This window comes from Chaetodon auriga, chromosome 20 (assembly GCF_051107435.1).
Source record: "Chaetodon auriga isolate fChaAug3 chromosome 20, fChaAug3.hap1, whole genome shotgun sequence".
NCBI lineage: Eukaryota > Metazoa > Chordata > Actinopteri > Chaetodontiformes > Chaetodontidae > Chaetodon > Chaetodon auriga.
The window spans coordinates 6664164-6689665 of record NC_135093.1 but is presented as its reverse complement, the minus strand read 5'-3'; the positions used below and the strand labels follow the sequence as shown (position 1 = coordinate 6689665).

At 46.5% G+C, this 25502-nt stretch overlaps 1 protein-coding gene across 2 annotated transcripts in view; it reads left to right on the top strand.

Moving 5' to 3' along the window:
* The window catches only part of dock1 (dedicator of cytokinesis 1), a 173519-nt gene that overhangs the window by 16868 nt on the left and 131149 nt on the right, over positions 1 to 25502 (top strand). Inside the window, exons 2-18 of one of the 2 annotated variants that reach the window (XM_076759720.1) lie at positions 1190 to 1273; positions 1578 to 1618; positions 1747 to 1802; positions 2279 to 2375; positions 2649 to 2797; positions 3373 to 3508; positions 5038 to 5195; positions 5789 to 5870; positions 6362 to 6497; positions 7632 to 7704; positions 9931 to 10010; positions 12148 to 12273; positions 12599 to 12723; positions 16520 to 16618; positions 17165 to 17237; positions 20550 to 20653; positions 21214 to 21397. In XM_076759720.1, coding sequence (XP_076615835.1) covers positions 1190 to 1273; positions 1578 to 1618; positions 1747 to 1802; positions 2279 to 2375; positions 2649 to 2797; positions 3373 to 3508; positions 5038 to 5195; positions 5789 to 5870; positions 6362 to 6497; positions 7632 to 7704; positions 9931 to 10010; positions 12148 to 12273; positions 12599 to 12723; positions 16520 to 16618; positions 17165 to 17237; positions 20550 to 20653; positions 21214 to 21397 — 1803 coding nt within the window. Of the gene's footprint in view, positions 1 to 1189; positions 1274 to 1577; positions 1619 to 1746; positions 1803 to 2278; positions 2376 to 2648; positions 2798 to 3372; positions 3509 to 5037; positions 5196 to 5788; positions 5871 to 6361; positions 6498 to 7631; positions 7705 to 9870; positions 10011 to 12147; positions 12274 to 12598; positions 12724 to 16519; positions 16619 to 17164; positions 17238 to 20549; positions 20654 to 21213; positions 21398 to 25502 lie in introns of both variants that reach the window. The other variant, XM_076759719.1, reaches the window with a different exon arrangement.

The following is a 25502-nucleotide window of genomic DNA, read 5'->3' as shown; positions in this document are numbered from 1 at the left end:
GAGGAGTGGTTTTTTTTTTTTATGTGGTGCTGACTGCTGATGAGTTTTGACTTCTCGAGGAGGTTTCTGTTTTCTCCTCTTGTCTGTTTGTTTGCCGATGAAAAGTTTGGAACGAGTGTGGAGCAGATCCAGGAACGTCAGGAAGGCTTTTCGTGACACTGGAGAGATGTTTATGCTCACGATTTGATCATAAAACACAGCAAAGAAAATCCCACCTGCCAGATTTATGCAGAGTTCCACATTTGTACGCTCTGCTTTCTTAATCTCCGTTCCTTTGAATGGAGCTTACAGCACATTTCCTGCAAATTCCCTTATTTTTTAATGGTTTTCTGGTCCGTGGCGCACTTTCCATCCCCAGACCTCGTCCTTGAGGTACGAGCTTCGTCTCGGCTGTGACACGCAACACGTTCGCTGTCCTCCATGTTTGTTTGCGTTGCCCTCATGCAGATTTCTTGCCTGCTCCTGCGCCATGCGGAAAAAATGCAGCACGTCGTCCAGATGTCGAAAGGCTGATTTACAACACAACAAAATGAACTGATTTGTTTTGTCTGTCGTCACATGATATACTGGCATAATCACACAGCCCTATTAAAAACAAGCGGCTTTGTTTGACCTCCTAATTGCAAAAGTTGCTTCATTACACTTGAATTTTACTGTGGACACCAGCTCATTTTACTTTTGGCAGCTGGCCAGCGTGTTGGCGTTTGAGCACCTGTAACATCCTCCACTGATTCCTGCTCATTTAACATCCCGAAAGTTTCAACAAAAATCAGCTTTCAGCCTTGACGGAGAAGCAGACAAACATCTTCATGTCACCCGTTTGTTTTGTGAGACAGCACTTAAGAAAATCAGGAACTCTACTATATTTAATCACCTCCTCGTCTCCAGCCTGCAGCTCTGACCAAATCTGCTCCCCGCTGGCGTTATTGTTGTTTTGGCGTGCTCCATCATTATTGGTTTCTTTTCAGTGGGTGGTGGAAATGTGTTGATTTTACAGCCTCGACGGTGCCAGGCCCAACCATCGCCGTGTCAGACGGCGTGGGTGGACATCCCGTGGATGTGTGATGCCTCCACTACACATTGCAATGGCACACAATTAGCGCCACAAGGGAGCCAAATGCTTTATTGCCTTTTTCCTCCTCCTGTAATATCTCCTCCTCTTATATTGTACCCTCTCATCTTCCTCCAGCAATCTATAACTACGATGCCCGGGGAGAGGAGGAGCTGTCGCTGCAGATCGGAGACACAGTGCACATACTTGAGACATATGAAGGTGAGAAGAGGCTTTAACTGATGACATGCGTGATCAGAGCTGACACGCCGGGGTGGGACATTATTTTCCTGGCACCATGTGTACCTGTTTTGTTTGTTTGTATGTGTTCAATAAGATGACAGCAGTAGTGATTATGGTGGCGTGCTGCTGTGAATGCAGATCCTTCACGTCCGCTAGTGTTTCATTCGGCGAGGCCGCGTTAAAGTCACACTTCGCGCAGTAAAAACATTTTAAATAGTTGACTTTAATGCAGGTTTTCAGGATGTTCTCCAGCTTGCATTAACCCGACTCTCCTCTCCATTAGACTGGTACAGAGGGCATAGGCTGAGGAGAAAATCCAAAAAGGTGAGTGGCCTCTAAACGCTCTTACGTGTGATGAGGAGGTTGCTCTCTGCAGCCTCACTGTTTCAGCTTCTCAGCCTCTGTCCCAGTTTTGCGTAACGTGGCTCCGTTGTGATTGCTTCCTCTTCTAGGGCATATTTCCTGCTTGCTATATTCACCTGAAAGAGGCCACGGTCGAGGGCAGCGGGTTAGTATTTCTCCACTTCTGCTTTTGAATGACGTGTAGGTTTATGTGGGTTTTTCCACAAGCAAGAAGATGCTTGACTCTCTGGATCTATGTAAGATTATATAATTATTATTATGTGTTAACATGTATGTTGTGATTCTGATTATTTTGCGAAAGATGCAGTTTTTCCTCTTCCTGAACTGCTTGTTATCTTTGTGTAAATTGTCCGTAGAGAGCCTGTGAGGCTGTTTCAGTGGACAGATCTGCGCTTGATACGATGTGACGTGTGTTTGTCATTGCACAACTTCTCCCGCTGTTTCGCCTCCACCTGTCTTCTTTGATTTCACACGCACCGAACACATAATCCCCAAACTACAAAGTCCTTCACGTCACCTGTAGAATTAAAACGAAAGGATTTGAACAAAGCCGTGAAACGGCGATTTCAGATGAGAAAGCACGCAGGGTCGCCGTATCACATGTGTTCACCGTCCCCGCAGGCACAAGGAGACGGTCATTCCCACTGAGCTGCCCCTGGTTCAGGAGGTCACCACCACGCTGCGGGAGTGGGCTACGATTTGGAGGGACTTGTATGTGGTAAGCCTGCCGCTCCCCAAGTGGACACACATGCATGTCAGATACGTTTTTCTGGGGGAGGTAAGACAATGTATGGATGTTAGAGAGCAACACAAGGTCAAAAAGGGTGCCTGTTTTCTTAATGTATTAAATATATTTGCTCTTTTCTTGATTGTTGTAATGTATGATAATAGAATTATTAGTGTGATTTTGACAATGAAGCGCTCTGGTCACCTGCGCTGTGCTGCACCCGCTGCTCCTGTTACCCATTCATCCGCCTGTTTCCGCTGTCAGGGGGACAAGCGTGAGATGTTCAACTCCGTCCGTGACATGATCTACGACCTCATCGAGTGGCGTTCTCAGATCCTGTCCGGCACCCTCCCGCAGGACGAGCTCACCGAGCTCAAGCAGAAAGTCACCTCCAAGATAGACTACGGCAACAAGTGAGGAGCCAGCCCTCAGAGGCTTTTCGCCATGTCCCCCCCCCCCGCAGCTTATATCCCTTTATCCTCATATCTATCCGGTAAAATGACTCTTGTTGGAATAGGTCAGCAGTGTCAGTCAATAGAAAATGACAGGTCATCACTTAGCTTGGGGACAAACTGGAGGGATTTAGCTTCCGCAAAATGTACTGTATTCCATCATGGACTGACAGCTCTAGCTGTGCCTGCAGTGGGCCAAGAAAATCAGATGAAAACTAAGACTGTGAAGCTCCATCCTGCTCCTGTGATGAAACTTTAAACCTTCGGCCAGGTAGAGAAATGGCTTTTACCTCTGAGAGAGTGATGAGGTGATGGAATGTGTTGACTGTTGTCCGCGCCGACTCCCTGCGTGGAAGGAAGAGTTGAACAAAACAGAGGAGCTTTGAAAGAAAACAGTAGAGCTGAGGGGATATTCCATGAGGAGAAATGATGCAAAGGGATTAGCAGCGTGCAGCTAATGTGTGCGCTCTCCTGTTTCACAGATGCAGCCACACACTCGCAGTATTTATCCCGTCTCTCCCCTGTTTTCATGCAAGGTACTTGGATCTGGATCTGGTGGTCAGAGACAAAGATGGAAACATCCTGGACCCGGAGCTCACCAGCACCGTCAGCCTGTTCAGAGCGCATGAGGCGGCCTCCAAACAAATTGAGGACCGGATTCAGGAGGAGAAGGTAAAGATGGGGGAGAGGACCTGGTCCTGCAGCTGAACTCTGGTCCTCATCCAGATCCAGTATTTCAAAGATAAAAGCTTTGAGTCAAGCAGGAGCAGTTACAGTGTTGCATAAGGGAAAAAATAACACAGCAGGATGAAAGGGTAGTCGCTGCTCTTTATACGAGGTAACTGCCTGAGATGACCCCTCGTTTGTCTGCACTGGAGACGTCTTCCCTCTGCAGAAGTGTCTGCTCCATCCGTAGGTTCAATAAAATCCCACATTTTTAGCCACTTAAGCAATGTGGCTCTTGGGATTTCGATGTAGGTTGGTGGGTCCACTTTTGAAATGTATCAGCCTGAAATATCTCAACTACTGGAAATTAGGTGCAGATATTCATGATCCCCAAAGGATAAAAGGTTGCATGTAGAGCCATCATCAGGCCAGAATGTTAATGACACCAGCAGTACAAATGTCGATGCTGTGATGGTAGCATGGCTGCTTTAAAGGTGTTGTATCGGTATCACTTCTAATATGATCAAAACAAATGCCTCATATCTGCCTGATAATGGCTTGTTGATGTAATGGTGTCATGCTGTTAACAGCAACAACAAGCATGGCTGAAAGTCCAAAAAGGGAGAGCGACCCAGTTGAGTCATATCACCATGGACATTGTGACGGAGAATGAAGACGCTCGCTCCAGCCGTTCACATGGCTGCAGAAAGTGTTCCTTTCAAAGAGGATCAATTGACTCGTGACGAAGTAACAAAGACACACAGTGTAAGAATATCAAAAGTGCTTTCGAAGGTCAGAAACATGCCAGAAAATACAGAGAACCCCTGCAGTTCCATCTTGAATGGAGTTTTGGCATTTGCACAGCTGATGTATAGAAGTGAGGAAAATGGGGCCGCTCCTGGTACACAGAAGACGCTTGACTGCCTCTTTAGAGAGTCAGGAGCTCAGCCAGGTCCCCTGTCTATTTTACTTGGCGTATCAGTGGCATCCCTCACCTGAATGTCAGTTGGCAGTGTGTCGGAGTGCCAGACGCTAAGTGCCCTGCAGTTATGTGGTCTCATCTTATGTGACCTTTTCATCCAGAGGTCTTTATTGCATATGCATGGGCAATAAGAAAGCGTCCAGGTCAACGTGATAAATATTAATGATGAGGCCTCAGCATATTTTTGAAGGGCGTTCGGGATGTCACGCGAATCAGTCCACCTTTCAGCGCAGATGCAGTTCTGGAGATCAAGCGGCTGTTCGGCCTTTTTATTCCGGTGTGGAATGTATTCTAATGAATTCTGATGCGTTCGCAGACATTGTTAAAGCTTGCTCCTTAACTTGTTAAAGACACCAAGGCGGCGGCTGACATTCAGTAACCCGGCGTGCAGCCGCTAACCCACACCTTCGTGCAGTATCTCCCCTCACACGCTGCATCGCCTCCCGGGCTCGTTGCACAAACTCCACATGCCCGAGGTCGACCCGTATGCGACGGTAAGCTGGAGAAGAACTACCTGATATTGAATGCAGTGCCTCTTGTTTCCCTCCGACAGTCTCAGAAGCAGAATATTGATCTGACCAGGCAAGCAAAGTTTGCCTCCACGCCCGCGTTCGCCCTCTTCGTGACTCTGAAGAACGTGGTGTGTAAAATCGGCGAGGACGCGGAGGTGCTCATGTCGCTCTACGACCCGGTGGAGTCCAAGTTCATCAGGTAAACCCAGGGGGGCATGTTCACTTTTCTCTCGCTCTGTCTTTGCTTTCCCACATTCACAAACACAGTAATGATTGGGATTTTTTGGCTTGTGCCTGTACTGTTGTTGTCTGACAGTAGCATTTCTGTTTACTTGTGCCCATGTTCTTTTGCATTAAACTCACACAGCGGAGATGCTTCTCATAGCAATCCAAACAACTCACAGTCAAAAACTATTTCTAAATCGACTGATGACGAGTTAAGACGTCCGAGACTTGAGAGTTAACTGTCAGAAAGCACAAACCCTGACAGACACTCGTTCGCACACTCACACACAGACGCACACATGCCACGCGAGGACGTGACCGGAACGAGTGCGGCCTGCTTTCCAGGGATTTGCTATTGTTTTAGGACTGTGACAGCAAATTATCACGCGTCGAGCAGCTCGCCTCGTCATGCATTTTGTTTCCCAAGCGGATCAGTGTCTGGATTAGCGTCCAAGCATCTGCAGATTTTAAGGAAACTGTAGTTTCTGATGATGTTTCAGAATGTGAGGAATCGCTGGGACAGATTCATGCTTCTTTTTTTTTTCCTGCCGTCTCTCCCTCCCTCAGTGAAAACTACCTGGTGAAATGGTCAAGTTCGGGTCTGGTGAAAGACATAGACCAGCTTCATAATCTGCGGGCCGTCTTCACGGTGAGTGTTTGCTTGTGCGTGTGTGTGTCCGTTCGCCCGCCTGTGGTAGTCCGCTGTTTATTCAGCCATGTTATGAGGCATGTGGGAGCCTGTTTGCGGAGCCTGTATTTGTTAAGCTCTCTCAGGAAGAGCCTGGCTCGCTCTATGTATTTACCAAGGCAGTCACCTCTATCTAATGGAAGCCCAAGGGCGGGAGGGTCGGCCTGCACCCACTAGGAGCACTTTGCCAGTTTTGGAGGATACTGCCCACAGGAAATGAGTCTGTGGACACAAACATGGATTTCGCTGAAGCAAATTTGGTGAAAAGTTTGCCCTTAACACAAACTCATCTTCACCTAAGAAGGTGGTCTGGATCCATCAGCTGTTGTTGTGCACTCTTGCATTGCAGCAGGGTCCCGCATTGATAAGAGCTTTGTATTTGTTTACCTAAAGTCACTGTCATGGACTCTAACCAGCAGACCTTCATCTCTTTTCTGCGTCCCTCTCCTCAGGATTTGGGCAGTGAGGATCTGAAGAGAGAGAAGATCAGCTTCGTGTGTCAGATTGTCAGAGTCGGGCGCATGGAGCTACGAGACAACAACACCAAGAAGCTGACGTCAGGGCTGAGGAGGCCGTTTGGAGTGGCAGGTGAAGCAGACTCCTCCCATTACCTGTTGTTCCAGAAGTCAGAGGCTGCGCTCGTTATGTCCGAACGTCGTAGCTCCACCTCTGCTTTAATATCTGCATGTTCGTGAGCCTTGATAGCCTTACTGTAGTTCAAAGTATTGTGCCAAAGTCTTTGCCCGGATGAGTAAATATATTTGGCTAAAATTCATAGATATCCAGCTAAAGCAGAGGGAGGAATTACAGTTTGATTTATCTCCTGCTGGCGAGCTGCCAGGCGTTTCGTGAACTAATTAGATTGGCGTTTTGCCCCCAGTTCTCCTACAGAGAAAATGATGCCCGTCTCTCAGTGTCTTTTTCCCAGCGCCACTTGAAGAGAAGGCAATGACACCCTGATTTACGACAGCTCATCATCTTTGCCGCGGCACACAGCGCGATGGAGAGGCCGATTTTTGAGATCGGCTCTGTTCGAGATACAGTTAGTGTTTATGTGGTTGAACTCTGGCCTGAAGGTAACAGAGTAAAGGTGCTGTCACACCTGCAGCGCTCACTGTGTGTTTGCTCCCTCTCTAATTCCCTTCAGTTGGAGCCAATTCAAGAGTGAGTTTCTGCGAATTTGCACATTCAGCTAACGGCGAAAGTGATGCGTCTTTTGTTTGGAAACAAATCATTATTCCAGCGGTGTGACATCCACCTGTTTTATATTCAGCCCTCATTCTAAAAAAGTTGGGGCGCTGCGTGAGACATAAATAAAAACAGGAAGACGTTCGCTCTGTTGCACCTGTACCCACACCCAGCGATGATGTCACAGGGTCCTGCAGTGCACCTGAACGTCATTACGGCAGGGCGAGACGTCAAACCACTGGAGGTCGGCAAAAGCGAGGTTCTCGGGATGTTTTTAGTTACTCTTTGAGCTGATTTCCTTCCTTTCCTCTGCTTTTTCATGACCACCGTGCAGGTCACAGAAAGCAGAGCCGACGTGATGCTTTTCCCATCAAAGCCCTGCCTTAATTAGTTTTGATTGAAGGAGAGCCAGCGCTGGCTGCTTTCACCCCCCGATGTGGCCTCACTGTGCAGTTATCTGTATCTCTGCGGCAGTCATGCTATGCTCTGCAGACCTTGAGAATGTTTTAACCCTCTTTCCTTGTTTTTCCACAGTAATGGATGTCACTGACATCATAACGGGCAAAATGGACGACGAGGACAAGCAGCACTTTATCCCATTTCAGCCGTAAGTGGATTGTTCAGCAGCACAAAATAAATCATGTTCGTACATACGGGAGCGTAGAGTTCCTTTAAGCTTGGGATAATGTTGCATAAAATAGGCAGGCTGACATAGTTCTGCTCTTACACTTATTTCCATTATGTTGAATATGTACAGTATGTCAAAGACACAGCGGTTGTATTTTTACATTTTTTTTTTTCCAAGTCTTGAATCCTTGACACCTGATTAGCGGGGTTTTAAGACAGTAGTGCTCCCCTATTCCCTGCTGACTCAATTAAGGCAATCTCATTAACTGCTGCCATTCTCGCAGGACTGCGTACGGAGCCAGAGTAACCTTTTCCTTAACGTGATTTCCTGCATAATTGGAAATGCTTCAGATTCAGGCAGTTTAGCTGGCAGATCACCTCACTTAACGTTTTTATCTGGGAGCATAAATCATGGAAATTAGCGCCTTCCGGTGTGGAGAGAAGAACAGGATCTACAAGAGGTTATTTATGCCCGAGTGTGAATATTTGCCACAGAATTTTAACTGATGAAGTTTTAAAATGGCGCTCCCACAACCCATTATTAAATGTGTTTTCAAGGCCAGCCGAGGAAGTGAAGGAGCCATCGAGGGAAGGTTGGGCGTAGTGATGTAATTTGGATAGACTCCTGGCATCCAAACAGAAATGGAATGGGCTTTCAGAAAAAAATACGAAGTTGATAGATGGAAATGTTGTTGGAATCGTTTGTTCTTCTTGTTTTTCTCCCTCAGACAATCCTCCAGTAAAAGTCTGAGACCGAGTTGACCTCATCCCTGGCATGCCGTCAAACCGAGTCGCATTTAGATAAAGCAAAATTTCACCTCGTGCTGAAATGATCGATTAGTTGATTGACTGAAAATCCCACCGTGTAAAAGGCTTTTGGAAAAAATCGGTGTTGATTTCTTTCAAGAAAACTGTGACTTAACATGTTCGTCAACGACCTTTTTCCCATGACTCAGACGAGACGAGACGATGGCGAGACGGCACAGACGTCATTTAACTGTGACCAGACTGAAATGTAGTTTAAAAAATAGAAACCCAGCCAAAGTCTCTCTTTATTCTAAAAACAGGAGACAGAATTTTACAGTCTGTTTGCTGCAGTTGTTTCCTGTGCTGTCATATCAGTGCTACACCTGCTGCACTCAGTGAGCACAGTCAGGACTAACGTACATCAACTGTTTTACAGGAAGCAAGACCTCTGTCTCTCCAGGTTTCTGCTCTTCTTACCACCTACTTTATGGCTAAAACTCGACTGAAACAGTTTCTTTGACTATGATGAGACTAAAACACTGGGACATCTAGTTAACTTAAACTTGACTTGATAAAAAATACCTGAAAAATCAGATCCAGAGTAGATTCAGAGATGAAATTCTTGCAGATCTGAGGGGAATCCTGCCTTCTTCCTGTTGTCTTACACTGTTTTGTCCCCTGATTGAACTGCTGTCCCTCGTTCCACCTCCATGCTGGGATTGGCTTTGGATTGAAGGTTGGAGGCGCTGAGCGCTGAGTGACAGAGATCCTTTCCCGCCTCCTCCATGCTGCCATCACCGCTGTCTTCTCCTCCACGCTCTCCTCTCTTCTTCTTCTGCTTGTTTAGAGTCCTCTGTACCGCAGATACCATCCACCTGCACACATGTGCCACTTTCTTTGCTCTGTACGTCACTCGTCTCAGTCAGTCTGTCTACACCTGAGGCCCCGTGGAGTACAAGACACGATATTTTAGTTTGCTGTCTCGCTAAGGCAGAGTGGGAATGCTTGTTTTCGGGTCGGGTAGAGCCTTTGGTATTGAGTTTCAGGGCCGACCGTGGGCAGGTCAAGCTTCCCACTGCTGCGTTGGTGCTATAAATACTGACTGGCCACCATTTCCTAAACGATGATTTCTCTGTGTGTTTCTTTCATTACCCATCCTGCCTCACTGTTAACTGCTAACAAGCGGCTTTGTGTCTGTCACGGTACTCGCATCACTCTCCGGTGTGTCTCTCTCTCTCTCTCCGTCTCTCCCTCATCCCACTCCCCTCCTCACAACCGTCACCTTGTGGCTCTTCTGCCCCGCTCCTCGTCCTCCCTCTCCTCCTCCTCCTCTCTCTCTCTCTCTCTCTCCGCTACCTCTTCTTCTCTGTGGTGTTTGCCCGTTGTGTGCGTACTGCAGGCTAGCGTTGGATGACGCCATTCGCCACAAGCAGCTGAACATCTCCCGTTTTTCACCCAGGGTGGCAGGGGAGAACGACTTCCTCCAGACAGTCATCAACAAAGTTATCACCGCCAAAGAGGTCAATCACAAGGGCCAAGGTACAGTGCACGGTTCAGACACGAGACCCAGGGCCAAGGACGAGCCTCACCACACAGATATATACGTGATTTATATGTTAGAAAATGGTTATACATCTCGGGATGAGAAACCAACCTGGATCTGAAGATTATCTGCAGTGTTTATGAGGATTCTTTGTCAGTCAGGCCACCAAATACCCAGCAGTGCTTAGTTAGAGGCAGCTACATATGTAGAGAGAGCAGGTCAGCTCAGCAATGAGAGCCCCGGTCATAAGATAAATACATTTAGATATTAAAAATGTGTATTTAACACTATGTGAAGATGAGGGTTATGTGTGAAAGTAAAGTGACTGCATGTCGCAGTCCTAGTGCGTTCATCTCTTTCCAGCCACTGGAAGGCAGCACCTTAGGGCTGAATGTGTTGGTACACGGGGCACGGACGCAGCGTGACCCGTCTGCTGCGGGAGCGCGTCCATTTTAATCAACTGAAGCAGCTACAGTGACCACAGAAGCCGCCAGGCGCCACATCGCTCATCTTTATTGTTAGGCAGCTGTTTTCTCCCCTCTATGCACGACTACATAACCCTCCAACAGGTCAACACTACTGTGCGTACAACAGTCTGATCTGATGTTTTTACGTTTCACATGAAAACAAATCAGTCAAATCATTGTGTAGCCGCGATGCTGGAGTTAAAACGATTCAATTAATTCATGACTTATTAACTGCATCATCATGTTGCAAAGCTCAAATGTGCACACAGTGAAGCTGGCTTGCAAACGCACCCTACAAACTCAGAGTAGCAGGTAAAAAACTCCGCCATTCACCTACAAGTTGCTTCTCCTGTATTTCGCCCATTAGTGTGCACTTTCCTCCAGCCCTTCATTGGTTAACTAACTGGTTACATGCACCTTAATGAGCCGTTGCAGCTCTCTTTCATACTGCATTATAGATCTGTTCGTACACTATAATGATCCACAACACGCTCGTCATCTTGCTCGTAAGAATGTAATTCTTTGTCAAGTGCTCACACTATAAATCACTGCTCACGCTATTAATAGTTGCTCTCATCACCATGACTACAGGATCCAAGTAATCCAGCTGTTAATTAAGCTGGTGAGTCCTCTGCAATGACTAGATCTTATCAGTGATTTGACATCTGCGGTTAGAAGAGCATTAGCCGTCTAAGGGATTTGCGCCGGGAGAGGAGGGCGGGCGAGACAACATGACAGCCTCCACGGTATTGTCATGGCCTATGAAGATGTACTTGGATAAATGTCAGGTCTGCTCCAACCCACAGTGGGAAGGACAGCGGAGCGCTGAGAGCAGCTGTTTCGGTCACGCTCGCATATCAAAAGGCTTCCAGCTCGGCCAGTGAGAGATGTGTCACTCGTAACAATATGGGGCCTGTAAAGTGAAAGTGAGTAAAGCTTCAGGGTTCACGAGCGCCGCTCATTCTGGTGGCCTCTGAAGGGGCCGCGCTACAGGACGGCCGCTTTAATTGGCCGCCTTGTTTTTACTCATTTCCAGCCTTGTTCAGACGTATGTATCTACACTGCCTTGTTTTTTTGTTTTTTTTTGCCCTGGGAGAATATTAAGAGCGAGTGTGGTTACGGAGCTGGCACACCATGCAGTGTCTGCAGAAAAAGACGCTTTGCCCTCACAACCGGGAGACAAGTGAAGCAGCTACTGGCATTAAATTGTTAGGAAATATGACCCATGAAAGTCCCCTGGAGGCCCTTTGTTTCACGATGATTCAGAGCCACAGAGTTTCCTCTCAAGCTTCACACGCTCAGGTTTTCCAAGACCAATTATTTAAGTCTGGGAATTACAGCACGATTTGAATATTCTACCATAAATGTCACTTATTCGCATAAGAACAGAGTGCCTAAAGAAGAAACTGGGGCGTTAGGGACGTTATCATGAATTTTGCAGTGGGTCAGAAATTTAGTTTTGCCATTTAGTGTCTGTTTGTTTGTTATGGCGAAGCGTTTGGTTCTTTTTTCCAGCCGGCGTTCACGCTCCAAAGCAGCACTTTTATTTGAGCTGAGGCCTGCGTGTCTTTTGCTGCCACAGTAACGATATGTATTTTCCTGGGGCAGCTTGCTCTTCCTCACGTTATCCTGCTTCCTCCCCTCCTTGCCTCCAATGCGTCACCAGGCCTGTGGGTGACTCTGAAGCTGCTCCCCGGAGACATCCATCAAATAAGGAAGGACTTCCCACACCTGGTGGACCGATCGACAGCTGTGGCTCGCAAGATGGGCTTCCCTGAGATCATCATGCCAGGTTGAGTGTTTTCGAAGGCTTCACCTTGGCTGCCTGTCTCCTTTTTTAAATTTGATTGGTTGAACATTCATCCAGGAAGTGATTTAGAGTTAAGGGAGAAAAGAACATATCATACTTCATTAAGGTTTAATTAAGGCATTAGTTATGTAATGGACTGAAGTCAGCCAGAGAGTATATGGTGCCAAATATCCACTTATGCCACCTAAAATGTAATGAGTTATGCAGTAATATTCTTATTAAAAATGAATGAATAAATTCATGAAGTTTGGGTTCTTGGAAGACTGAAAAGTGAGGATGTGACCTGCTTCTTCCTGTTTTTCTGCAGGTGACGTCCGGAACGACATCTACGTGACTCTAGTTCAGGGGGATTTTGACAAGGGGAGCAAGACCACTCCCAAAAACGTGGAGGTGACCATGTCGGTGTATGATGAGGACGGCAAGAAACTGGAGGTACGGCTCAGGAACTTCTTTGGTGTTTTTCCAGGGTTCAGCTCGCATTCAGGACACGAGCGCCGCGGCCGATCGGTCTGCCGGACGGTCTCTGATTTACCGGGCTTTCGTCAGTCTCACACAGCTCAGCACGCTGCTTAACTGACCAGGGCTCCTATAAAGCAGTGTGATGCGCAGGCCAGAGCGTACGTCTTCACCGCCTGTCAAAAAAGTGACAGAAGGCAATATTGGTGCTTTGTTGCTGATTGACTATCCTAAAGTCTTGCTCCCCGCTGCAGGAATCAACCTTTATCACTGTCAGAGGCAGTTACAGACCCTAGCAGGCAGTCTGGGCCGCATGCTTTGAAAGTTTGAAGTGATCAGAAACATGAAATCAGCATTTGTCCTCTGCTATAATTCCGTTTGCTAATGAAGTCCGAGGGATGATTTCCTCCCCTGTCTGTTTGTTTGTTAGCAAGCTGTCTCAAAATGTTGCAAACGTATTCGGAGGAAATTTGCAGCCCTTGTCACAGAGATCAGTTAATTACATTTTGGTGGCGGTCAGCACCGTCTCGCTCGTACCTGTGGCGGCCTTACGCCATTAATTGCGTTGAATTCCTCCAGAAAATGAAACCAGAGAGACACAAACAAATCCAGATAAATCATTATGGCGGCTGCCGGTTTGCAAGTTCGAGAACGCTTAATGGACTTTTGCTTCCGAGCGCTGTCGACTTTCGTTAATCATGTGCCAAGCCGTCAGTGTCTAATGTCCTAATAAAGCTTTTGTTCCATCTAGAGTCTCTAGCCGGTGACCCCATTCTCTGACGCTTAATTATTGTCACCCCCTGCTTGACTTTACCTCTTGTTCTGCAGAGGCCATCAGTTAATGGGGGATATGAGAGGTTTGAGAGTAGTCGGACACGACAAGTATTTTGGAAGAAGTAGGGCAGGAGGTGTGTGTCTGCAGGAGTGTGTGTGTGTGTGTGTGTGTGCTCACGTGCCTGTGAATGTTCACTTTTAATGCGCAGTTACTGTTGAGGTGATCTTGTATTAGTTTGCTTTAAGTTACGACTTACCTGTGTTTTGCTGGAGGGCGTTAATGCTGTGATGTCCACGCTCAGTGTACTTGTGTGAGCGTGGAAGTTACAGGAGAGTGATTTGAGATGACAGACCCCTGGTCATGAGGAGGCCTCCTGCCAGCAGCGAATCAGACGCGAGCGCTCATACCCTCCCCTGCCTCAATTATACACATTAGTCTTAGATTGAGAGGCTTCGTGGGTGATTTGGCTCAGCAGGCCGAGGAAGTGTAAGAATCAGTGGTGATTATACAGTAAATGCAGTTCTGAAGTGGCAGAAAGCAGCAATGATCACTGTGATTATTTTTGGAGGTTGCGATGCATCTTATGTCTCACCAACGTAGAAAAACAAGGGTGTTTCTCGGCACTTGAGTGCAGCATCGTCTGCGTTTGTTTTCTATTTGTATGCAGTTCTGTTTGGGATTTTATTTATGTTGTCGGCTCCGAATCGGAGCATGAAGTCTACTGCTCCATTTAAAGCATCTGCAAGCAGCTATACTGCGTTTATTAAAGGAGACATGTTGTGTATAAATAGGCTGCTGCACCGTCAGGGCCTCCGGGCTGCGATAATGGGAGTCAGTGACAGCAGTCGACAGTCATCAAGTGGCATAGATCACGTCTGCGAGCGGTATGACCGTGTCGCCTTTGCAGCACTGGAGCTCCCTTCAACATCGTGCTGCTTTTCGCAGAAACGCTCACTTCCCACGGGATCAGTGCTCACTCTGGTTAAATTCTCCCTCTTCCTTCCTGGATTTTAATCGGCTGAAAGGAAATTGTGTTCCTCAGATGAGAGATGCTGTCACTTCCGGTGTGTCGCTTTAATGTCTGGAGCAGTTTGAGTCTGATCTTTGATATTAGAGACTTTGTTTAATCCACCCTCCAAAATTGCTGGAACGCTGTGTAAAAAAAACAAATGAAACAGAATCTGATAACTTCAATCCAGTCGGGACAGGAGCAGCTAAAGACTGGGAAAGTCGTTCCACAGGTAAACAGGTTGATTGGTAACAGGTGATAGTGTCATGAGTGGGTATGAAAGGGGCATCCTGGAAAGGCTCAGTGGTTCACAGGCGAGGAGGAAGCGAGGTTTGCGAACACATGATTGGATGAGAGTCGTTGTCGGACACTTTAACTTCTCGTGGTTTTCTCCCTGTCTCAGCCTCTCATCCCCTCCATTCGTCTCTGTCTCTCTGCCTCTGGATTGTGCCATCCTTCCTCTGTCTCAAAGAGGATTTGTGATGCCGTGTAGTGAGAGTCTTCTTATCACCTTGACATCTTATCACACCCCCCCACAAACCCCTCTCACCCACGGCTAGACCTCGCCCGCTCTCCCCTCCCCGTCCCCCCAGAATGTGAAGCTGTCACGAATCCCGGCCACTTAGTGGAGGGGGCAGAGCTGCTCGAGCTAGCACCTGCCCCCCAGATCTGCTCGGCGTGGCTGGGGGAGACGGGGCCTGTTATTCCTCATAATTGCTGGTTGTCAGAAGCCATTAGTGTTGGAGTATTTTAGCAGCAGCGCTCTAGCAGGCCAGGGAGTCAGCTGGAGTAGTGGGAGGAAAGAGCGAGGCTGGCTGATAGAAAACGAGGTCCGCGTGCCATCCGCTGTCACTCCATCCCCTGTGCCAAATCCCCCAGGGGCCACGCAGTATTTTACGTACCCACCCTGACCCGCTGTGGAAACTCAGGGAACCCGCTCAGGCTGGATCCGTCGGCACCAGCTGGTCCACTTCCCTGCACCTGGCTTGCCTCCACTTCTCGCTGCATGGGAGCCGCTGCCCCTCCTTCTTAAATAATTAATTTCTCATTTATTTCTTATTTCCACAATGCAGTCATGAGATTGGCGGCCAACAGGCAGGTGCTCATGCATAAAGTGCATCCAGACTTTTAAAGGCCGCTCTTCTGGATTTAGGCGCTCTGCCGCAGGGACTCCGTTTTATTGACTAAGTGCACGGCAATTTCCTCATCCAGCTGTGAGTGTGCTAATGTTTTGACGGCAACTCTTTAGATTGAGGTGCGAACATTCACCATTAACTACTCGCTTATTAGCATATTAGCTTTAGCGTATTAGTAGCTTATTGGCTCTTTATTAGTCATTATAAAGCACTAATTAAAGTGTTGTTCGGCATGACCATATTCTACATCTAGCAGGCCGTTAACTAGATGCCTGTGAAGATTCACACTCTTCCAGGTCCTCCCTCCAAGGTGCGTTGACTCAAGGCCAACTGGACTTGATTGAAAAAACTTGAAAAAGGCTTTTCATCCAAGTGGCTGGGGAGTCCCAGGTATTTAACCTCTGTGGTTATCATGGTCATTGAAACCACTTGGGTCCCAAGTTAGGGTGATAGCTGGGTGGGACAATGATCCTACAAGAGGAGAAATGCCTGGGACTCCCCACCAGTCAGTCAGAGCTGAAAAAGCCTCTTGGATGAGAGGCGACACGTCTTCCAGAACCACAAGCAGTTGCCTTTTGAAAGCACTTAGAAACTGCTAATTACTCCTTATTGACACTAAGTAAAGACGTGAATTTAATGATTTCAATAACCTGACCTAGAGGGGCTTTGTACTGAGTAATAAAGAGCCAGTGTGGTGCTAATTTTCATGCTAATAAGCAACTAATTAATGGTGAATGTGCGTACCCTCATAGAAAGTGTTACTGTTTTGACATTATCACTCATCTGAATGAGCTGCTAACCGGCCGTATTGTTCCATAACTTGACTTGTGTGATTTCCTCCTCTTTGTCTAGAACGTGATCTTCCCCGGAGCCGGAGACGACGGCATCAACGAGTACAAGTCTGTCATCTACTACCAAGTCAAGCAGCCGCGCTGGTTTGAAACGATTAAGGTGCGTCTCTCTCCGAACGTCCACCTCCTCATATTTCTTCTCTGTTACGCTGAGAAATATTTTAGTCGCCGTCTTCCTCCTTGACTGCAACGCCGCCCTTTGATAAAGTTCTCAAATTCATTATTCATCACAACACAGGTTTTCATCACCAGTAATTTCCAGAACGTGGTATCTGGTGGATATTCAGCCATGAAGCTCAGCAGCATGGAAAGACAGTGATGAATATGAAACCGTACAGTAGATTTAATGGTTCATGTGGTGGCGGCAGAAATGTGAAAAGTTATTGATCCATGACACTTAAAAAAAGCACAGCAGTGGTTTTGCATATTTTAGCTCATTTCCTACAAATCGCTTATTCTTGACATCACACCTAACCCTTTCGCTAACTTCGCCACCTGCCATCTTTTTCACTGCATTTCTGCACAGTATGAAAATCTAGACTTTGGGCCTCGTTCTGCTCCTGATGTGTCCCTAAAAACCTGCTTTGTGAGTGCGTGCTCGTGGGTGTAAATGTCTCACACGGTCCCTTTCTGTCCCTGACCTCAGGTCGCTATTCCTATTGAAGACGTGAACCGGAGCCACTTGCGGTTCACCTTTCGCCACCGCTCATCGCAGGACTGTGAGTACTAATGTCAGCGCGCCAATAATCAGTTTTGCCGATGACCAGCTGCACAATTGGCTGCTAATCTGTCCATGGGAAAAAATAATGGAAGATTTCCAATCCAAGCAGATGTGTTGCACGGTGATAAATACTTTGAAGCTCACCCTTTGTCACATTAATCAGAGGCATTAGTCTGCCCCTGCACAAAGCAGAGCGGCATCATGGAGTGGCTTGTCAGAGACTACAGCTGGGATGTGAAAAATGCCTGAGGGGCCTCGTTTGTTTATTGGGACCAGTGTCTCGCTGAATGCAGCCAGTGTTGTGTGTCCTTCTGTTTTATAACATTCTTTTTAATTTTGGGGGTGTAGAGGGCAGGGAAGCCTGGTACGCTGCCATCCCATCTGCCTGCCACATGGCGAGGCCATCCCTCCAGCAGCAGGAGCGGTGCAGGGAAAAGGGTTTTGGAGGGGCGATGGGAGCGGTGACAGGTGTATATGTATTAAACAATCAATTCATATGGCACAGAAGGGGGAGCAGAACTGGGAGGATATCAGAGCGGGAAAGTCTATTTTTCCTGTCATGAAGTAATCTGCAGCTGTCCTCCAGGCCCAGAATCCTTCAGCTCTGTTTGCTCCTCACCTGCATGCAGGTGGTTTGGGCGAAATGGCCGGAGCTCAGCGCTGTCTTATAATCCACTTGGAGAGCCTTCTTGTCATGCTTGGCACCTCGCTTCTGCAGCTAATGCTGTTACGAGGCATGCCTTTGAAAGTCTGTGACTTGCCGTTATCTTGCTGTAACGGTTGCTTTAGAAACTGGCTCACCTCAACTGACTGCGGGACGGCAGGGGCATGCTGATGCTGCCCAACTTTAACTCGTCACTGACGGTTGACAGTGCAGAGATATGTTGAAAAAGTGTAATGGCTTGATTGTGTGGATTTGTGTGCGGTGTATGCCTTGTATGTCCCTGGTCATCGCTATCCATGTACACACAAATCTAACTTTATCCAAGTGTCTGATTGTCTGCATCTGGGCTGGCAGGACTCTCCGGCATCGAGCCGCTTCCTGTCATGTCTGCGCTGAATTAGTAACCTCAGTGGTTGAGGATGAACCCACTTTGATATCTGTCTGCCTGCAAACAAGCTTTTGCATCTCCCATTCTGCTGCATTTAGCCTCTCATTTGATCATCAGAATGGAAGACAAGAGTGCCAACTGATGCAATTTACCCCCTTATCACCGCGTCAGACTTAAACCTTCATCTCTGTGTGTAAATGATTGAACAGAGAATAATGGTTCATGTGTAAACACAACAGTAAAACTCCGATCGCGCCAAGGAAACCGGTGCGCCTGTACACACTCATTACCTTTTCTGTAATCGTTTACTTTGTGATGTTAATCCTTGTAAGGCGGTTTGCAGGTATCACAGTAGCTTAAGATGTAATGTCTACATTCTGGCACTTTCCTGGGAAAATCTAGAGATCCCTGACCTCTCTCTATAATTGAGTTTTCTTGAGGAAGAGCAGAGCAGAGATGGTCTGTCAGCTGAAGTCCTTTCAGTTGTCTGCCTCCGCCGTCGTCGGCTTGTGTCCTTCCTGCTTCCTCCACTGCTCCTAGCTAGTGCTGAACTTTTAGCAGAAACGCGGAGTGACAGAGCTGCTCATCAAGGCCACTGCTAGAGCTCATGTGCTCAGTATCTCAGCCCCCCTGGTTTCAGAATCAGGCCAGCTCTAACACAGTGCATCAGACTACCACTCTAACATTGTCAGGCCTCATCAGACTGATGGCTGCTATCACGGACGCCGCCGTGGCTGTAAGAGATCCCCGCCATCTTTTCGCTCCTGTTTCATCTGTCATTATGCCACTACCTGGTGAGTGGGGTAGAGGGTAGGCTTTAAAATGTGGCACAGTACACTCAACATAAATCTGAAGTGACAGCCCACCTTAGAGGTGGATGTCTGCAGAACCTCCATGCAAACCTGACTTTGATTGGCTCAAAAAAAAAGTAGCTCTGTCCTGAAAGTGACCTTCTTTTCCCCAGAGTTTTCAGCACTCTGCTCCTCTTAGGAACTCACTAATACATTTTTTCTCAACTGGGTGGCATGCGTGCAGTGTTTTCCCTCCACTGGTTCCTCTCAGGCCAGCCCAGCAATTATTCACTGGCGAGGCTGCAGGCAGCAAACCAATGAGGGGATTTATGCAGATAGAATGCACAAGATACTTCCATGAATCATGTCAGCCCGCACGTAAATTTGAGCTTGTTGATCCACAATGATGATATATGTGGCCCTATCCAAACGTTTGGTTACAGGACAAAGTCATAACTCTCTTGCTTGTTTACACAGTGCTGCCCCTCAACACCCCCAAATACAGCAACACGTGTGTGTATGCACGTACACACGGGCAACGAGCATCGAGCAGGATTATGCAAACCGTTCACAGCTGCAGCCCTGGGATCACAAGTGCGACTGTTTATTCATATGCTAACAGGAAGTGACACACATCTTAGTCCAAACCTACAAATGTTAGTAATAGACTGTTTTATAGAAGTGGATTATTCCTTTATTTTTAAACCAGCAAATATTTAAAAAGGCAAGGCTCACATATTTATATAGCTGTCAAATCAGTTTTCAGATACTGGATGTATGAGTTTATGATTAACTATTCAGTTCATATCATTGCACCTCCTACTTGTTCTTTAACTCCGTTCTCACTCATGGATGAGCTGGGACGCCGTGTAAAACAGAATGTGATCATTTGCTAATCCTGTTTGACATATACTCAAATGTAAACAGCACAAGTACGACTGGGAAAGTGGTGAAATGCTCCAAAAACACCTGTAAACAGGTTGATTGGTAACAGGTGATAGTGTCATGATCGGGTATGAAAGGGGCATCCCGGAAAGGCTCAGTGGTTCACAAGCGAGGATGGAGCGAGGTTTGTGAACACATGATTGTATAAGTGAAATTACCACATGGGCTCAGGAACGGTTTGTGTGCAAATGATTGCATTCTGTATTTAGGAGAAAGACAACAGCTCATGCTCAGATCGAGTCACAGCGTTAATACAGACATCAGGGGGGAACAGAAGCTTTGTGTACCAACTCAGGAGCTGAGATTTGCGTGTGGGATTCTCTGTTTGTTCGTTTGTTAATGACTTGTTGTGAAGTCAGCTGTGCAGCATGGTTTACTGAACAGGACCCGGTCTCTAACGGCTCTCACGCTGTCTTTGATTTCCTGAAGATGCACACTGCGTAGGACTGTGGAAAAAGTGCACTTTTGTACAAAAACAGGAGTAAAGTGTGTCTCATGTGATCCTTTTTCTCCCTCCAACAGCCAGAGACAAATCAGAGAAGATATTTGCCCTGTCTTTCGTGAAGCTGATGAGGTACGATGGGACGACTCTGAGGGACGGCGAGCACGATCTCATCGTGTACAAGGTAAATGGGACATATCTCATCACGCCGTTAGGAGTCGGTCTGTGGCGTACGCGTGCGATTGGCTGCCCACTCGCCGGCCCGGCCCACGCTCCTCGTGACATGACCACAACAGAGACCAGTACTGTGTGAAAAATTGGCCTGTCTTATTAGCAGCTAGCATAATAACAGCTTCACTGCCTTGTATGGGGAGCTGTGCAGTCGGTACGCATCAAACCCCACAGTGAAATGAAATTACTTCCCAATTAAAATCCCTTGTATAATGATACCTTTGCATTATGCTGCCAATTTATGTTAATTAAAAAGTTAATGTGGGAAAAATTAGGTTTTTCTTTCTCTTTTGTGTTGCATTGCCATTTGTTATTACTCTCAGACGCGACTACTGGCGGAGAAAGGCTGGTTCAGTGGTGCGTCTTAAAAAAATACACAGTAATAGGACATAATACTTCATTACAATATAAACAGCAGATACGGGTTTCAGTGATTCTGCAAAAATTAATGAGCTCCCTGAAGTAGCTCTGCTCCAAATAGTAAATTTGCTGAATCTTATCCTCGAAAACCAGGCGGAAGCGAAGAAGCTGGAGGACTCGTCTCTGTACCTGAACCTACCCGCCACCAAGCTGGAGCTGGAGGAGAAGGGCTACTCCGCCACGGGCAAAAGCAACCAGAACCTGGGCAACTGCACCATCAGCAAGGACTCCTTCCAGATCTCCACCCTGGTCTGCTCCACCAAGCTGACACAGAACGGTAACAGAATCTACATTTCAATCAGCATCTGTGTCTTTTCCCATTCAACACCGGGTCTCACTGAGTTATGCATTAACATGAATATACGAATTCTGCAATACTTAAAGTAGTATTTCAAAGTAAGCGTATTATAAATTGGACTTAAATGTACTAAATCACACATAATTCTAATAGTAATTAATTGTACTTATGAAAAGTCTAATTATTTTCCTTTGCAATACACTGTTAGCATGCTGAACTAAAGTGTACTTTAATTTCTCTTCATTTTAAGTATTTTCAAGTATATTTCCAGCACATTCCTGATGTAATACAGATGTACTGCGACTGTGTTTTGAATGCTCATGAGTCCTGATTTTCAAGTTGTGTTAATTTAGCAACTATTTACACTTCAAGTGTGTTCAAGTGGTGCTCAAAGACTGCTTGAGTACACCTAAGTATACTTGAAGGTGACTTAATAGCACAAAGTGCATTCTTCAGAAAGTACACTTTAAGTGTAATATTGCGTGTTTGTGTGTGCATGTTTGTGGATGTGCTGCCCAGAGGAGAGTTCATTCCAGCGGTAATCACGCTCACATTTACTTCAAAAAGACATTTTTCAATGTATTTTAGCCGAGCAGACCCTGGACGTTGAAAGCCGCCTTGGGCAACAACCTCTGACTTTGAAAGACAGATTATCCACACGCGGTTAACGTATATCACTTAAAGTCGAACCCCAGGACGCCTGCCATCCTCCGCTCCCTCCACCTGGTCTTTACACGTGTCCTGGTGTTGGACGTTTGCCCTGCCTCGAGGGTTTTCCTTCATGCCTCTCTCCTTCTAACCTACTTTCTCCTCCTCAGCTCTCCTCCGTCAGTCAGGCTCAGTCAGTAGATTTCAGTGCGTCTCTGCTGAGCGGACGACAGCTCTGCTCTGTTCACAGCTGTCAGTCTGGAGGAGTATTTTAATTTTTTTTCCCAGGATGCTCAGAAGATCTCCACTTATTAAGCACAGGAAATCCCCATCTCTGCCCTGTGGCTCATGGATTAAGGATTTTGGCCTCTTGCAGTCGTTCTTCATGTTTGTAAATTCCAGACATGCTTGTCTCTGTGAAAGCTGGTCAAACGCTCCCAGCTCTGATTTCACAGTTACTCCAAACAGAACTATCCTAAATGTCTGCTTCGCTTTCCTCTCTGCTTGATTCATTGTGCATTCTTTGTTTTTTTTTTGTTTTGTTTTTTTGGTATGCAGGACTGAGTCACCATTTTAATTAGAGCCAAAATGAAAGCTTCCTCATTCCTCTGTGTTTTTTGGCCGCAGCCTGAAAGAGAATGAAGAAGGGGCAGATTCACCACAGGCTAACTTTGACTGGAATTGAAATTAATTGTTTTACTCGCCCAAAGCAACACCCTGTTTTAAGTATAGGAGTGCATCTTGTCGTCGTGTTTTTATTCATGGTAACGCAAAGATAATTTTAAATAGCCGAGCAAGGCCAGAGTGAAAGGAAACGCTCGGAGTGAGCTGTTGAAGCAAATTGATGTTGTATGTGGTCCAGCATTTAAGTCTTTTTGCAGTCGCAGAGCGCTCGCTGAATAATCCTTTTATATACCCACCAAAAGAGGCAATGCGAACCTGTTTTTACCTCCTTGAGCTAAATATGATATATGCCTCCTCTGAGGAGCAGTAGATAAAATAAGGCTGGCGAAGACGAGCAACTTGTTCTCCATGTTTTTTATTTTATTAAAGGACGTTTTCACTTTATTGCAGCCTGGATCTTATTTATGTTCAAAATTTCCAACAGCATTGCCCTCCAAAATGGCTGCTCTGATCTACAAACGCGGCAGTTTCACTTAAACCGGTTTAGCCAGATTATCCAAAGCACTTTATTTTGCAGGTAAAGCAAGTGCACCTCAAATGTGATGATCCGCCACCTGCTGTGGCAAGTCCAGCAGGTCAAAGTTCAACCGGTCTCTAAGCTATGATGCAGGTCTGCGACAGGCACTCTGACCAAATCAGACCCAAGCTATGATAAACTGGAATTATCCTTTAAAGGAGACCAAGGCGTTGGATTTCATCTATGCATCACGTCAGTGGACCTACCTGCATTGTTATATATGCATATGATGGACACAGCATCTGAGGCTATAAACCTCTGGTAATGTGATTTTTAGTGTCTCCACTCACATTACAGGACTGCTCAAGTTTTATGCCTCGTGCACTTATGGAACCATCTCAGCACCTTTTTGAAGGAGTAAATAAAAGGAAAAAAAAAAAACCACACGGTAGTTGATCTTGATGCGCTGACATTGTGGAAACACAGGATTTTCACCTGGCAGCGGTTTTGAAGAAGAGCAGCAGCTCTCGGTCTGCATCGATCTTCAGTAGAAACCCTCTCTGTGCCAGCTGCCATACTAATGCTGAGGCCTTGTGCGACCTTGGAGTAAATCTTCGCTCTCTGAAATTCTCATTGTGGCTCTCCTAGATGTGGCCCCGATATAGCACGCACAACAAATGTTCATAAAGCCTCAGTAACGAGGTCACTGCGGACCCCTGAAAAATTTTGTTGTCACAGCGCCGCAGCATATATTGTTTGAAAGAGGGGGGACGTCGCGTGTTGTTACAGTAATGTTCCCGTTGAGGGTTATTAAGTATAGTCTGCAGTATAAGTTGTCATTTGAATAGAGTCGTGTGGGGGTGGTGGTGATGCCAGCCAATGAGCAGCCTCGGTTGCAGAAGCAGAACCTGCATGCACGGATTATACCACGTAGAGAAGTGATGTTAGACCCGCGTCGAAACTGTAGCTGTGCAGTATTTAACAAACAAAAAGAAACCAGTCTGCACCTTGTTTGTCCACCTCGCTCTCCTTTCTATCCTCTCGCCGTGTGAGGAGAGATGGGCAGCGGCGTGTGTCCTGTTGAGGCGATTCAGTCCTACAGAGCAGCTCCACTTCTGATATTTACCTGCCGCTTTGTGGTGGTAATTTGCAAGGCTCCAATAGGTGCTCGGGGATGAGACTGCCTCGTACTGCACACTGAGTTTGATTAAACAGAGAGGCTTGTGTGTGCACGCGTGCATGTGTGTGCGCGCCCCCCGTAATATGTCCTCCCACGCCAAAGCTCTAGGAAAAGGTTTGAGTTCTTTTAATAAAGCAACGCAGAGCGAATCTATCTCCGACTGTGCCAGAGTCTGCCTGCTTTATTAAAACCTAGAAGCTCTTTAAAACTCCCACCCAAACAGCTAGCTCACTCGCTAGCTCAGTCGCTCAGCCGCCCCTCTGTCTTCCTGTAAAACATTTTTTTTTTTCAGTTGTCCTTCTATTCTGATTTCTCCTTTACAATTTCAGACACTTCCTCACCCTCCAAAAGTTGGCGAATACTTGGTGGACAAAACTTATAAACCTCAAATATTCATGTGCTTGTTGTTCCATGTCTGAATGAGGATGATCTTTCCTCCGGTACCTCATTACCTCTGCTGAGGAGGTTTGTTCTTTGGTTCAGGGTCATTGTTTTTCTGCAGGATTACAGAAAAACTACTGGCAAGATTTTCAGAAAAGTTGGAGGAAGTTTGAAGCATGGGCCAAAGAAGAACCCATTAAATTTTGGATTGATTCTAAATAACAGTGCGGACACGCGAGCTGTTTTTAGCCGACACATAGCCGAGCGCTCAGTGGTTTCATGGGAGAATCGGTACAACATCTCCACAGTCGTACCAAATTAAGACGTGGCTACAGAGACGTACATGCACACATATCGTGCAACTACTTCTACTCTTACTCCCATCCAAATATGAATTGTCTACAATAAACTCCACCAGAGATATTAAGGAAAAATGTTCGAAGTTTACGCGTCAGAAGAAGAAGCAACGATATTGACTTTTATCCAAACAAACACACACTGACGGCGCCGCCTGACCTTTGGTAAAATTAGCAATTTCAAGATGCCACCCAGGACTTTTTTCACTATCTCTAGGACAAATAATGAATCGACTCATTGGAAAAATAACCAGCGTATTAATCCATAAGTGTGTCTAATCTTCTCCGTCATCGGCTCGATTCGTATTCGCCTCAGCCGCGCTGAAGTTTCTCCTGAAGTCTAACTCTTGCCACTTGAATGCCCCTTGCAACAGACTG